General features: G+C 37.3%; 1 protein-coding gene across 1 annotated transcript; it reads right to left on the reverse strand.

The window, feature by feature from the left end:
• Window positions 1–6,545: 6,545 nt before the first annotated feature.
• On the reverse strand, window positions 6,546–9,552 carry LOC133737947 (uncharacterized). The gene is made up of 3 exons (XM_062165407.1): window positions 9,390–9,552; window positions 7,583–9,026; window positions 6,546–7,462 (listed from the first exon to the last, which is right to left on the reverse strand). The coding sequence occupies exons 2-3, from the start codon at window positions 9,012–9,014 to the stop codon at window positions 6,546–6,548; spliced, it is 2,349 nt and encodes a 782-aa protein (XP_062021391.1). The 5' UTR covers window positions 9,015–9,026; window positions 9,390–9,552.
• Between the last annotated feature and the right edge of the window lie 6,873 nt (window positions 9,553–16,425).

A 16,425-nucleotide genomic window follows, 5' to 3' on the forward strand; every position in this document is an offset into this window, starting at 1 on the left:
TGGGAGTTGGAGTTTCTAAATGGGTTTGTTGTTCCCCGCCTTTTTCCCAGGTAATGACGTGTATGGGACGGCACGTGAGAGCACGCGCTTTGCTAGGAAAGGGAAGGGAAAGGGCGTTTGAGGAAATCTTCTTATTTACAAAGCAAGCTTTAAGCTTTGGATTTATTTATTTCTAAAACAATCTTAAGGGACTCAATTTCATTCCTTTTGCAAAATTGAATTTAAATTACTTTTTTTTTTTTGATAGGGAATTTAATTTACTTATGGGTTTGGAAAGAAAATATTCCTTGCTACTTTTTGCACCTTTATGAGTTATGAATTATAATAGGTAGGACTAAAAGAGTCCAAATAATTTATGAAAAACACTAACAAATAACAAATATTTTATAATTAGTTGGAAATCTGGGTTTGATATAAGAGAGATTCTTGCATACGTCAGCCGTACCACTTGGTGGTGCGGCTGACCAATCAGGGCCCTAGCATGGGGTATTTTGAGTATTTCATTTTTATAAAGCAGGGATAGTTTCAAAATAAGAGGAAAAATTTATGGCTATTGATTGGTCAACTGTACCGTCGCGTAATACGGCTGACCCTACGCAAGAATTTCTCTTGATATAAACTTGTCTATGGTAGTGTCTCAATCAGTCTATATATAAATGTCTGCCTATAGTTTATATGTAATATAGTTTTTGTCCAAAAATTAAAAAATAATCTATCTACAAAAATTCTATATGTGATAGAGTTATCCAAAAAATTAAAAAATCATTAATCAATTATGACAGCAAGGTTACACGTGATGTCCAAAGATTGCCAGGTGTGATAGCATAGGTGACTTAAATATTTAATTCACCTAATTAGTTACATAATGACTTAAACTAATGACGACAAAACGTTGTTTATGACCTACACGTTCAATGTACGTTTACCATGTATGTGTCTTCTTAGATCAGATTAATCAACGTTTTGTCTCAGCAATTCCCTGAATTAAGACCGTTAATTAGACTAATTAGAATAAACAACTAATTAATGGCGGTTCACATTTCTTCTTATATCCTAGTTAACTGCATCCCAAAGAAAACCCTGGCTCCTTTACGTGAAAAAACCACAAGATGAGAAATTAATTCAGGGACCACCGATCTGCTACCCTCGTTTATTCTAATTTTTGTGCGTGTTTGCTTGAGACAGCTTCCCCTAACAAAGGGACTAATTAATTCCCCCTTAGTCGATCGATTCGATCCAATCCCATTCATCGTACGTGTACTTATGAAAGCATTGTCTTAGGGTTTCTGTTAATTATAGCAATTTGCATTGACATTTCTAGGGTTTTCATGTTCTTTTTTTTTTTTAACAACAACTGGGCAAAGGGATTGGTGCTGGTATGTCGTACACAAATTAAGACGGAGCATAACATGTGCATGAATTAAAATGCACGTATAAAAAAGTTCATTAGCACAAAACCCAATATGCAATCCACCATAAATTTTGGTGCCAAAATTTACGAAAAATTTTGCTGCCCTCTGATCTGTCGCTTGTTTGGTCGGTTAAAAACGTATAAAATAGGAGAGTGGGTTTAACTTAATCCATGTCAAACTAAGCACATGCATTATACCTAAAGATAATGATATCGGGTTGTTTGGTTCCGGCGAAACTTATTCACAGTCATCGTCCTCGGCCTACTAGTTTAATCGAACCAGGGCAACCGGATTGGAACATGTAGTACGTGTTGGCCTCGGATCCATGCACTTAAACAAAACTATAATTCTGAGTCTCACAGATGATTTGCTGAGTGTGACGTGGCACACTGTCAGCTGCGAGCATCAGGTGGTTGGCGTGAGTGGACGGAATCTGCAGTCTACAGTCGTCGCCGGCTAACATGGCTTCCTGGCCGGGCTACGTTGAGTGCGGGGCCCATAAGTTTTCCTGTTAGTGGCGCACTTTTTTGACGACAGCTAGCTAACCCATTATCGTGTATAAATAACTCCGACTTCGCTGATGCATGTATAATTATTGTTCTCGGTTTTTTTATTTGAGAAATAGAATATTTTCGTACTGAGATGAGATTATTGAGATATTATGGTTACAGATACGTTAGAGTGCAGTTGGGTCCAAGTTCAATGGAGGTCAACCTTGCATAATTGGGGAGTTGGAGCGTAGCAGCTTGGACATTTGGATCGCAACATGTGCCAAGAGGAAAAAGAATTCCAAAGGCCAACTGCGAGCCACAACCCAGAACTAGAACAGGGCAGGGAGTGAGTGGTGTCTAGTGGACGCTGTGGACTACTATATGCGCCAGAACTTCCACAAACTTTCGGTTCGAAGAAGAATAGCAGAAGTTTTATAGAAGAGTGGTCACATTAGATTTATTCGTGTTATAATCTCTATGGAGTACGTTAAACCACCTAATTTTCACATAAGTTTCTTCAAACCGTATATATACATAAAATTAGTCGTTAATCTAAACAAATTGTTAATTTCTTTTGAAAAAAAAACTAATATATGCATTAGTGATAGTGTTATTGCACTTGGATTTGGACTGTTTATACTCTTATAATATATAGAATTTACTGTTCTATTGTACCGCTAATAGCATTTGATACAATCCCCCTCTTCCATCATAAGTATAACATGCAAATTGGCATAAAACTTAAGTGGTCCAACACATGTCGTATGAAATGATGGAGTACCTGTGAGGCTACAACTTAATCAATTATAAAGTGAATTGATCATACTATTCACCAAGGTTGGAGGTCGATGATTTGAATTATCAATTATGAATGTATGATATCTCCCAAGCAATCCCGGATTTGGGAGCTAAGGAAGAGCAAGTCTAAAAAACACCAGACCAAACACAATCCACAAACTCCGGACTAAACAATCAACAACCTTAATTTGATATATAAATAATCCTAAAGACAACTCGCTGACAAAATGACCTAACACGTTCATGCATTCACCTATCTATAGGACCTTGAATATGTCACGATTAAGAAAATATAAATGATGCAAATGGTTTAGCCATAAGGGTTAGACCGTTAGACTAAGAAGATCGAGGCCATTGGGCATAAATCATATATATGATGGAGATGGGGATTGGACAATTTTGGAGCATTGGGTAAGTGGCGGACAACCCCATTCCGGGTTTTCTTGCTTAACTTGGTTAACTATCCCCACATAGCGAATACTCTGTATCAAAACCCTAACTTTCTAGGGCTAGACTTTGATCCTCGAGAAAGGTAAATCTATTGGTAAAGAAGAAGACATATCCTTGTCATCATTCAGATTATTTGGTACTAACTTCCTAGTATATCTATGTACTAAATATGCCATGCAATATTTATAAGGACAATAATGGTGTGCACTAATTAGGACCAACATTCATTTCTTAACGTGGCAGTATTGCCCACCACACCACACAATTTAATTTAATGCATTAGGGAAAAGATAGAAAGCATGTAAAGAGGGAGGTCCGGCCCCTTCTCCCCTTTTATAGCATTTTGCGGAGGAATAATGTCATATAAATATGATCGATGAATCCATTAGTCTGGGTTCATTGCCCTTCCCCATATGAGACAATCGAACAATGGCTCAATGATTAAAGCAACACAAACATTCAGAAAAAGAACTACAATTGTTGTTCAATGACTAATTATTGTTCCAAAAGAATTAGGATAAATCTATCGTTTCTTGTTCGTATCTTATTTATCTTAAATAATTCAAAACTAAGTTATTGATTTGTCGCATTTAACATTAAATTAATTAGAGAAGAAAAATGCTACGGTATACAAATCATTAAAGACCAAAATAAGAAATAGCAAGAGAAATTTTATATCAACTGAGAAAATAACAGTGTGGAAAACAAGATGAATTCTCTATAATGACCATCGTGAACCAATTAAAAGGGGTATAGCACTACTTCAATACGAGAGGACTAGCCTATGCTAGACTAGTTACCAGCATATAAATGGTCTATCTGTACATGTTAGTTGGTTTACGCTAACCCAATGCATTGAATGAAACCTCGATATTTAGTCGCTCTTTCTCAATGAACTTTCATCGGTAAAGATGATTTCCCCATCTTTTCACGAATTTTAATGTACGTATATGAAAACATCTTTAGGGATAAGATGTTGGTCGTCAAATGAATATCTTCAGAAAAAATTCTACACGACAGATTCATATGTCATTTGCCATTACCTAGCTAGGCCCACAACCTTATGAAGCCTATAATTGCAATTACTCGCGTTGCCAAAAACCCACGACAGTTTTCCAAATTCAAATAGGTAAGCCAAGGACAAGGCTTTGGTGGGGGTGTATATGGGCCTCTCTTCTGTTGGGCATATCAACCCATAATATACCTGGGTTTTACAGCCTAGCAGGCCCACAACTCTAATTGCTAGAAGGCCCAACACCGAAGACCTACCTGCAGAAATATTGTTTGATATCTTTGCAAGATTACCTGTGAAATCTGCTTTCCTGCTAAGATGGGTTTGCAAATCTTTCAAGACTTTAATTACAAGTTCTGATTTCATACACTTCCATCTTGAAAGGAATCCCATGAAAAATTCTTCCGATTATCTACTCGTCCGCAGTACGGAGATTGATTGCATGTCACGCATTTGTGCTAGAACATTTGCTAGGGATTTGGATATAAAGCTTCCTGAGAATGCTGTGTACGAGTTGGGTTCTGAATTAACTGTTTATGGTTCATACAATGGGTTGCTTTGCATATCCAACAGGCATCTGTGTGTAGATAAACCTATATACTTGTGGAATCCATCAATTAGAAAAATCAGAAGACTTCCCTATATGGCCTCATCACAAGCACCATTAATGACCACTATTATCAAGTTACTCTTGGGATGGGATTCCATTCTGCAGGTGGGAATGACTATAAGGTTATAAAGTTTGGGCACCATGATACTGACTCTTAAAATTCTTTTCAAGTTGAGGTATACAGTCTTAATTCAAATTCTTGGAAAAGAATAAGCAGAGTCCCCCCTGTTCCATGAGATGCTTATTTTCGCCCCAAATGTGAACGGAGTTGTGTATTGGATTCTATCTGAGGACCTCTTGTCCATCATTTCTTTTGATGTGCACAACGAGTCATTTCGAACCAGGAGCTATAGTAGGGACTTGTTCCCACTTATGCATCCAAACTGTATGCAAGTGTGGAACAATTCACTTTGTTTGTTTCGGCCCAAAGTCACTGAATATGATGGGAAGAATACAAGCTGCTGTGAGATATACATTCTGAACATGGTAACAAGTAAATTGGAACTATCCAGGACTCTTTGTATGGAAAGTTTTGTATCTATAGCATGGCCATTGGGGTTCAACACAAGTGGCAGTGGGCAAGACATTGATATGGTTATCAGGACTGATAGTCGAACACCAATACTTGTTTCAGGTACTCCTCAAGGGCACGAAATTGAACTAGGTATGTTCGAAGACTGCTGGTACGTTGATGTTTATAGAGAGAGTCTGCTTCTACTCGACTGAGATCTGATCCAAGTTCTGGTTTTCGTTTGGGATTTGTAATACGTGTAATGGATAGAATATGTCTTCTAAGCTTCTCTGGTATATATGCCCTGCAACTTGGGTTTTGGTGCACAGAAATTCAAACGTAGCTGTGAATTGGCTTGCAACTCCGTATATAAAATGTTGGATCGTGAAATCTGGGTGTTGCAGTCTAGAACTGCTTTGGTGATTGCTCTAAAGTTTGTTCCTAGCTCCTCTAGGGTTGATGTGTGCTGCAACTGAAAACTGGCTTTTAGTTTCTTCATTTGTTTTTATGTTTTCGGTGTTATGCTCTTCATTTGCTGTTTGTTCTGCTTATTGAACTTGAAGAATATGCTATGAATGTTTTTTGGATCAATGCTATGGTTACTTCCTTTGGCCTGGCTTATCTTTTCAGTAAAATAGAGTTTGATGAGAAAAAATAAATTCAAAAACAATATGAAAAGAGAAATTACGATTAAGCTCTGACTAATTAAGGCTATCAGGTTTTGATCTTATTAGGTTCAGACTTCAGAGTAGAAAAGAAGAAGATGGTGGTGTTTAGTGGATATAGACTAATGCCATATTAAGGCTATCGGGTTTTGATCTCATTAGGTTGAGATTAGTAGAAAAGAAAAAGATGATGATTATTTGATTAGTGGACAGAGAGTTCAATAGTGTGTTTTAGAACCACAAATGGCCAAAACAAAACATTAATAGTAATTTGAGTTTGAATAGGTGAGCTATATGTTAAAAGTCCTTACATGAGTGAATAGGTGAGCTAAGTATGTTAAAAGCTATGTATAAATTTATTGTATGACCAGTGGCGCGTATCCAGGATCGGAATAGGGGTTGGGCTAGATTTAAGTGCATACAAATTTTGCAAGCTCGTAATTTTTTTTTCTTTTGAGGTTTGGAACCCAGTGGGAGGCTCATCCTCACGCCTTTAATATTATCATTCAAAACATAAAATAGGGGGGGGGGGGGCATAAAACCAAAACCCCTTAAATTAAAAGTTACAAGCATAAACTTGTTGTAAAATAATAAAACTAACTAAATCGTACCCTCCGAGGTCCACTCATTTCAAACTCAGCAATCACAGAATCATTGTCAATACTATCAGCAAATTCTTTTTCAATGTTGAGAACCATCAAATCATCAAGAAAGTCATCTTCCATCTTATTTCTAAGTTTATTTTTAATGATGTTCATAGCCGAAAATGCTCTCTCTGTTGTTGCTGTAGAAACTGGCAGAGTCAACACAAGACAAATCAATCTATAAATCATAGGAAAGAATGCTGACTTTCTTGATTCAACTAACCGCCGACACAAATTAGACACAGAAGTTGTCTTGGCAAATCTTGGATCCCTCTGAATATCTGTTAGAAAATATCCACACTTCATATCTAGAGCAAGCATATCAGATGATGAAAAATCCATAGGATAAAACTTCAAAGCAAGATTGCAAACATCTTCAGATCTGAATGACTGAAAATTATCACGTGGATCAAATGTAGCACTAAGAACAAGAAGCTCCAATGACTTATCTGTAAATCTACTATCCAGCTCTGCCAACTGAAAGTCTATTACAGCATTAAGTATATTGACCCGATAAAAATGCTTCTTTGTAATATTTTGTTCACAAGCCCGCTCTGTACCTTTCTTGTAAGGAGTAGACATATCTGGCATAACAATATCATGCTCACAACAAAATGATTCAACCCTCATAATCAAATCATCCCAACCATCTTCTCTCATATCTTGAAGTTTTGATTTTGTTATTGAAAGAAAATTTAGAGCATTCAAGATGTCTATGGCTTTTTTTTGCAATGACTGACAAAGAAAGCCAGTAATCTTCATGACATCATGCATCAAAAGCAAGCAAAACACAAAATCAAAACGCTTCATAGCCCTACCTACACTCCTTGCTTCTCCTTGTAATTTATTTGGTCCATTTGTAACCAAATCTGCAAGAGTTTTTTGAGTAGCTCCAAATAACTTGATCAAACTTGAAATAGAGCGAAGATGTGAGCCCCAACGAGTAGCTCCTGCTCGTTGCAAAGTTCAAGTTTGATTAGCCCCTGTACCTGTCTCAAGGGTACCTGCAGCCACTAAATCTGCAATTTCTTCTTCTCTGATGACTCTTAATGCTGAATGCCGTTTTGCAGAAGAATCAACAAAATTAACAATCACATTTAGAGTTGAAAAGAATTGCCAAATATCATGCACTCCTTTAGCTGCGGCATTTAAAGTCAATTGTAAGCGATGAGCAAAGCAATGCACATAATATGCATATGGACACTCTTCACGAAATAAAGCTTGTAAACCATTAAATTCACCCCGCATGTTGCTAGCACCATTATAACCTTGGCCACGCATATTTTCTACTTGAAGATCATATTGGGCAAGGACTTTGGATATCTCATTTTTAAGAGTTTGAGAACAAGTGTCTGCAACACTAATAACTTTGAAAAATCGTTCTCTAATAAACCCATCACAATCAACAAATCGAAGAATGATAGCCATTTGTTCTTTATTAGACACATCAACCGCTTCATCAACAAGGATACAAAATTTAGCATCTCCCACTTCCTCACGAATCTTGGTTCTAACTTTGTTACCAAGAATATTTAGGATTTGTCTTTGAATAATTGGAGAAATATACTTGGCATTCCCAGGAGCATTATGTAAAACTTTGTGGACTTCTAAATTAACTCTTCCAAAGGCTTGCAAAACCGCATTGAAATTGCCACCATTGGATGAATTAGCCGATTCATCATGACCTCTAAAAGCACATCCTTGGTTTGCCAACAACCTTACACTCTCTATAGTAGAATTAAGCCGAAGTCGGTTATTTGCTACTTCTTGTGATGATTGTGTGCTAATCACTCTTTCAATATGCTTAGATGGGTTTCTTAGTGTATCCCACTTATGCATGCAAGTATTATGTGGGGAATTAACGCCTCCCACATGACCCAAAATGCCAGATTGTTTGGACATAACATTCTTCCAACCTTGAAACCCATATTCAGTGAATGCTGGATGATGGGATGGATAACTATCAAATAAGAAACAAGGGAAGCAATATGCTTTATCCAACTCTATGGAATACTCAAGCCAATGCCAATCTTTGAACCATTTATGACAAAATTTTTGACCTTGACCTCCATCCCAAGAAGATGGATAACTACTTAATTGGGGTTGAAATGGTCCTAAGACCACATAAGCTCTTCGAATATTGTCACGCTCATTCAAAGGATACTTGCATATTGGACGTCGTATTCCAGGATCACGTTCAAGAGAAGTAACATCAAAACTCACTTCTGTCTCAATTCTATCATTACCACACTCTTCTACCGGACTAGATGGACAAGAGTTTAAAAGGACATCATTCACAGAATTATCAGTCACATTTCTACTCCCACTCCCAATCTCATTCCCACTACCACTAGATGGAGTATCACTTGTAAACCATGAAAGAAGATTTTTATACCGCTTGGGTTTTCGGTGATCCATCATTGTATTCAATACCTATAATAATATATATGTATCATTATTAAAATTATATATATATACAAAAACCAAAAACCAACATCAAGATTCAAGCACCAGGTTATAACTTATAACCAAAACAAAAACAACAAAAAACAAAAACTAAGCAACTGAAAGCAACCACATATAATATTGCATATTTCAAACATCCATATTTAATATTGCAAGCTTCCAATTATCCAATAGCCACCGCAATTCCGCAAACCAATTAATCCACCGCAAAGCAACTAATATACCGATTATCATTTATCAATAGCCCATCCGCCATCCCTATCACATATTTCAAACATCCACTGCCTCCAAGCAATTAATTAAGCAGAGAATTAGAAAGAGAGAACTCACAGGAATGACACGATTTGGAAAGATTTCAGACTTTTGCCATTCAATGATCTCTTACGAAGTTCCGGTCTTTCGATTACTTCAATTGAAGCCTCTGAAATTCAAAGCTCACAGTCAATTGCAAGCAAAACCCATCAATGGGGCTTGGGAGAGATGAAATTAGAACTTAGAACTACCTTTATGTGGGTGATCTGGAGCTAATCGGGTTGGAGCCTTGGAGGAATTGAGGAAGAGGAACTGACGAAGTTCAGAACTGATGCTCGGTCGAAGGAAGAGGAACTGAGAGGAATTGAGGTCTGAGGAAGAGGAAAGGAACTGAGGAATTGAGGAAGTCAAGATTCAATAAGAGGAGCTACTCTCTTATTTTTTTAAGAGGAACTGATGTCTGTCGGCTACTCTCTCTCTGGTAAGGAATAAAGGAACTAAAGGAAGTAGGCTTAATAATTTAATATGATGTGTTTCGGGTTTACATATATAATTTTTTTTTTTTTTAAGTAGGCTGCAATACCTATACTTGGGCCTTTTTCTCCTTGATTCTCCCTTGGGCTATAGCCCAACCAGCCTTGTTACTAGATACGCCCCTGTGTATGACAAGGAGATTAACGTTGAGCCGTTGAGGTGGTTGGTGTGGTACTATAGTGGTTATTTGCCACAAGTTCTCATGTTCAAGTCGGGATAAGTAGTTAAGTACATTATAAGTAAAGCCTGAATTTTACATCCGTTAGTAAATTAAAACGAAAACTCTTTAGAGTGTGTTTGGATAAAATAATTTAAATTTCCACAGAAATTCTAAAATCATGGGAATTACAATTTCATGAATTTAAATTCCATTAATTGAGAATTCCATTGTTTGGATTTCATAATGTAGAATTTTTAAAATGACAAGAATTATGAATTCTAGTGTTTGGATTAATTTTGGTCAATGGAATTTAAATCGAATCAAATAAATAAACGATCAACTGATTGAAGAGATACCATAATCAATACTGCAATGAAAATGTAAAATCCAAATTTAAGCTAGACCAACACATGTGCTAGAAAAATCCAAATTTACTTGCTAGGAAAATCCAAATTTATGTTCTGACAATACTAAATAACCAAAAACATAAATCTAAAAAAAAAAAAGTACCAGCTCATATCATGTTAACAAGAGATCCTATGCAGATCCATATGAAATAAACATCAACACCATGTCTTTTTTCATTTCCACTAGGACTTCCTTCAACATGAGAAATTGTTTGTCGTTCTCTATAAACCAAGCGCATGCTTTTATCTATTCTTCTCTAGAAAGATCTTGTATTGCCATTATTTCTGTCCATACATCTTTCGGGGCAAGACTTTTTGTGGTAGCACGAATGAGTTCTTCAAAAGATGAAGCCATTCTATCCACGGAAGTACCTAAGACATCTTTAGTTGTAACTCTTCTCTTTGGAGGAGGTGCACTAGAAGAGACTGTTGCTTCATTTCTCTTTTTTTTTAGAACTTGCTTGGTTCGTTGAAATGTCTTCAATAATGTGAATATCTTCTGATGCTTGGTCATCACCTTCCAAATCGACATGATTATCTTCATTAGCAGGAGGAGTCATAACCTCAGTGGCTTCGAAACCTGTTTCAGCACCCTCTCCAGTGGCTCTATCTTTGCCACACAAATCAACTATATCATCCCAATTTGGGATTCTTTTAAACCGAAAGCTTGCAGCTTCATCATGAGACTGCAAACAAATAATAAAAGTTGCATAAGAAAAAGTTAGTAAAATAGACGAATGATATTATGAAAAAAATATTAATAAAAATTACATACCTTCACATATTCTTCCCATACACTGTTTTCATCAACGCTTATCATTTGTGTTGAGGAATCCCAGCTAAATCCACTTTGGCTCAAGATATCACTAACAATTCCGTAGAACTTTTTCCATGATTTCACACGGTTTTTTATATTGTCAGCACTTATTTGAATATCAAACTGTGCAGATAAAATATTTATCTGTATTATAAGCTACAGCTTTCCAACCATTATCTCCTTTATGGTCCAGACCTCATTCCTCACGAAGTATATCAGCCAAAGCACGCTCCATATTTAAATTCCACTGCAAATAGTTCTTGCCTTTGCCCTTTCCTTTGCTCTTTCCTTCATTCTTTCCATGTGGTTTTCGGTTTTTGACCTCATTTCCTCCAAGTGTACTCATTTCTAAACACAATTAGACACCATGAACAAAAATGATTTTTTTTTTTGGAAGAGGGGATCAATTAAGCTAGCCCAATGGGCAATAAAAAAAGAAAAACACCTAAATAGTCTGATAGACAGGCCCATACAGATAAAAACTAAAAAGGAAAATTAATTTTCTCCTGTGCTCCAATAGAGCCAGTATCAGAAAATTAATCCTTAAAAGAATAAAAGCTAAGACATAGGCCCGATGAGAAGCCCAGCCCACTACAAAAGCCCTAGTTGCTGCCACCCAGTTTGTGCCGTGAGACACACACAGTAGCCGAGGTGCCGCCGGACATAGAACACCCAGAAATTCCGTCGTGATAAACCGATGCCAAACCAATTCCAAAATACAGATCAAAAGAGAACCAACAACCAAAGGAATGAGATCCCTCACAAAAGCATCTTTTTCTCCACCAACGAGACCAAGTAGTAACCATTGCTGCCGACAAGGATCAGAGATCCAGGACATAGAACCAGAACAAGAACAGTAACAGTAACAATGGAGAATGGGGGGTGAAAAACCCATGCGTGAGCACCCATACTCGCCTAGGTAAGTGACATGCACTTTGTGGTCGCAGCTATAAGGACCTTCTTGGTGGTTCTGGGTAGAGATAGGAGCTGTGTTGTGGGATTGATTAAATTTTGACCTGGAAACGTATAGAATTGCTTGACAGTGAGAGGAAAAGAAGAGAAAATACGAGGAACAGAGTCCTCCCATGCTGGACATAGCCAGAACTACACCACAGAGGGTAACAAGATCACCACAAGGATGAGAAAGAAGCTGGAACAGCTTGATGAAAGAGAAGATCAGTAGGGGTGGAGAGAAATTGGATACAAGTCAGATTGGTATGGCCTCCCCCAACTCTTCTACCATCAGTCTAGATCCGGAAGGATCAAGATTTGGGTGAGAGAGTGGGGGAGGAGCTGGTTTTGAATCTGAGATCTGGTTTCTCTCTCTAGTTTTGAGAGAGAGAGGCTCTCGAGCAGTGGGTTTTTTTTTATGATTCTATAAATTCTTACCTTAGTTGGAAGTTGGAACATGAACAAAAATGATTAGATTTGAGTATATCAACACAACAATCACATAAGAAATAATAGGAAATAATGGAATCGACAAATAACACCTATTTTGAGAGGAATTCAAGTCGGGAATCTGCACCCCCAAATTCCACGATTTTTTTCCCGTGGAAATTGCCGATTTCACGGGATAAGAAGCCAAACGATGGAAACAGTCCTAAGAAATTGGGAAATCCACACTTTTAATTAAATTCCCTCACTTTTTCCTTCATTCAAACACACTCTTAATGAAAAATTGTAGTTTGATCATGGTCTGCAAAATCTAAAATTGCCTTCACGTTATGGAGCCCAGAGAATTTACATAAATAGATTTCTTGCCTAATTCTGAACTCAGAAGTAAATTATTTATTTCCAATTCGATGAATCTAACTGAAAGCATCATATATTTCAACTTTTGCCATATTTAGTAAAAAAGCGGTGCAGACAAATAAAATGAACCCAAAGCCTTTCATTCTGAACCTGCAGTGGTGCGTATGTGGAAACAAGTTCAAAAAAAAGCCAATATGATCACTACTGACAATGTGCAGCATGCTTCTACTTCCAACAAAAACATCTCAATTGGCAAACCTCCGGGATCCCAGAAAAAGCCTCTCAAAGACATAACTAATGGAAAGTCTAGTTCGAGACCATTTGCTCCTAAATTCAACCTAGGAAGAAGATCCAATCAACCTTCTGGAAAATACATTGTGACATCTTTAGCACAGAAGTCTAAAGTAACATCTCAGCCTATACCCACGGATAAAAATCAGTCCTCAGTTTCTTCCAGCCCAGTTCAAGACCCACATCCTCCACCCAATCTCTCTGCCAAATTTGGGAATTGCCCTCCTGAAAGCGGTTCAAATTTGGAGTCAACTTGCGCTGAAATGGATTCGACTACTGAGGTTTCTACTAGCAATGGCCAGGTGTGTTCTGTCCTTGCTTCTGATAACTTGAACAACATGATATTTACTGTCTCTGGTGAGAATACTAACCTATCCTCAAATATGGAGGATATGGTTGATAACTGATTTTGGGTCTCAACCCTCTTATTATCTGCTTTCCAATGATTAAAGCTCTCTTTTGGAATTCTAGAGGTGCAGGAAGTGAGAAATTTAGATCTGACATTGCAGATCTTGTTAAATTACATTCAATTGATGTTTTAGCTGTTTGTGAACCCCGTGTCCAATTTTCTAGAGCTAAAGATTCAATCTTATCTCTTGGATTCTCTGATTATATCATTGTTGAAGCCAATGGATTTTCTGGTGGTATTTGGCTATTTTGGAAATCTAATCCATTAAAGGTCGATTTTGTGGATAAAAATTGTCAATCAATCACAGTTAGAGTGACTCGCTCTGGTGGTATTAATTGGATGCTTACTGTGCTTTATGCTAGTCCTACTAACTCTGTTAGAAGCAATTTATGGAATTATTTTGATCACCTGGTTTCAACACATCAGTTGCCTTGGATTTTTATTGGTGACTATAATGAGCTTTATTCCTCTGCTGACAAAAACTTTGGTTCTATGCGTGGAAGAATTGGAGGGCTTAAGCAATGGGCGGATCATAACGCCTTAATTGATATGGGTTTCATTGGGTCCAACTTTACTTGGTCTAATAACAGAATTAAAGAAAGGCTTGACAGAGCTTTTTGCACTTGTGATTGGAGATCGTACTTTCCTGAAGCTTTTATAAGACATTTGGCTAAAATGAAATCTGATCATTGTCCTATTCTTTTACAGCTTCATTCTAACAATTCTGTGAATAGAGCTGCTATCCCCTTCAGATTCCAGGCTATGTGGCTGACTCACAATGATTTTGCCCCTTATGTTGATAATACCTGGAAAAACTCTTGTGGGTCTTTTGTTGAAAAAACTCAAGATCTATCCCATGCTCTTCTGGACTGGAATCAACACACTTTTGGTAATGTCTTCAAAGAAAAGAGACAGTTACTTACTCGCATCGGTGGAATTCAGAAAGCTACTGATAGGTACAGCAATCCCTTTCTTCTCAAACTTGAAGCTAAGCTTTTGATTGAGTATGAAACGTTGAGAGACCAGGAAAATATTTTTTGGAAACAAAAATCGAGGAACAAGTGGTTACAAGGAGGTGACAGAAATACAAAATTTTTCCACTTGAGTACCCTTGTGAGGAGGAGGAGAAATAAGATTGAAGGATTATTTGATGATAATGGGGTTTGGCAAACTGACACAGATTCTTTGAAGAATATGGCTGTTGCTTTCTTTCAAAAGCTTTTCTCTAATTCCATCACACAGGATTCTAGATTTGTTATTCCTTGGCTGTTTCCTTCTCTTGAACCTGATGAGCTGAATGATTTATGTCTGCCAATCAATATGTGTGAGGTTAAAACTGCCATGTTCTCAATTGGAGGACTAAAAGCTCCTGGACCCGATGGATTTCCTGCTGTTTTCTACCAAAGGTTTTGGAATCTTTATGCCACAGAGGTCTTTTTGATTGTGCAGAATGCTTTCACTTCTGGTGAAATTCCTTGTGGTCTGAACCACACCATTATCTCTTTAATTCCTAAGGTCAGTGGACCTCAAAGTATGATGCAATTCAGACCTATAAGCCTGTGCAATACTGTTTACAAGGTAATCTCAAAAATCATTGTGGCAAGGATTCGACCGCTCATGCAAAAGCTAGTCAGTCCTAATCAGGTCAGTTATGTCCCTGGTAGACAGATTTCAGATAATATAATGATTGCTCAGGAAGTTCTTTTCAAATTCAAAAGGTCTACTGGAAAGAGAGGCTTTTTTGCTTGGAAAGTGGATTTATCTAAAGCTTATGACCGTCTCAACTGGCAATTCATTGAGTCGGTTTTATATGAATCATTCATTCCTCAGCCTCTTGTGAAACTTATTATGAGTTGTATTACATCAACAAGTTTCCAGATTTGTCTTAATGGTGAACTAACTCAATCTTTTAATGCTCAACGAGGAATAAGACAAGGTGATCCTCTCTCACCTTATATCTTTGTTCTTTGCATGGAGAAATTGTCCCACTTGATTCAATCTGCTGTTGATATTGGTGTTTGGAAAACTGTAAAAGCTTCTCAATCAGGTCCTAAAATCTCTCATCTCTTCTTTGCTGATGATCTGATGTTATTCTCTGAAGCAACCTTTGACCAAGCCTGTATTATTAAGCAATGCCTTGATAATTTTTGCTCTCTCTCTGGACAAGCTGTCAGCTATGAGAAATCTCTCATTTTCTGCTCTCCTAACACTAGCAATGAGATTGCTTCTGATATCAGTTCCACTTGTGGCTCTCCTCTTACCACCGACTTGGGAAAATACTTGGGTATGCCTCTCATCCACTCTCGTGTTACTAAGTTTACTTATGCTAGCATCTTAGACAAAGTTCAAAGTCGATTGGCTGGCTGGAAATGCAAAGTTTTAAGTTTAGCTGGCAGAGTAACTTTAATTCATTCAGTTACTGCTGCTATTCCTAATTATGCTATGCAGACTGCTAGATTGCCCATGCTTATTTGTGATGACTTAGACAAAATGAATAGGAACTTCTTGTGGGGAGATACTGAAAATAAAAAAAAAATCCATTTGGTGAACTGGGATATTGCTTGCTTGCCTAAGAACCTTGGTGGTTTAGGAATTAAGAAAGCTTCTGATATGAATCAATTTATGCTTGCTAAAGCCGGCTGGAGGTTATTCCAAAATGATGTTGGTTTGTGGGCTTCAATTTATAAAGAAAAGTATTTGAAGCATGGCTATTTGTTTGACCTAAACCATCAACAATCTAA

This window comes from Rosa rugosa, chromosome 3, assembly GCF_958449725.1.
Source record: "Rosa rugosa chromosome 3, drRosRugo1.1, whole genome shotgun sequence".
Lineage (NCBI taxonomy): Eukaryota > Viridiplantae > Streptophyta > Magnoliopsida > Rosales > Rosaceae > Rosa > Rosa rugosa.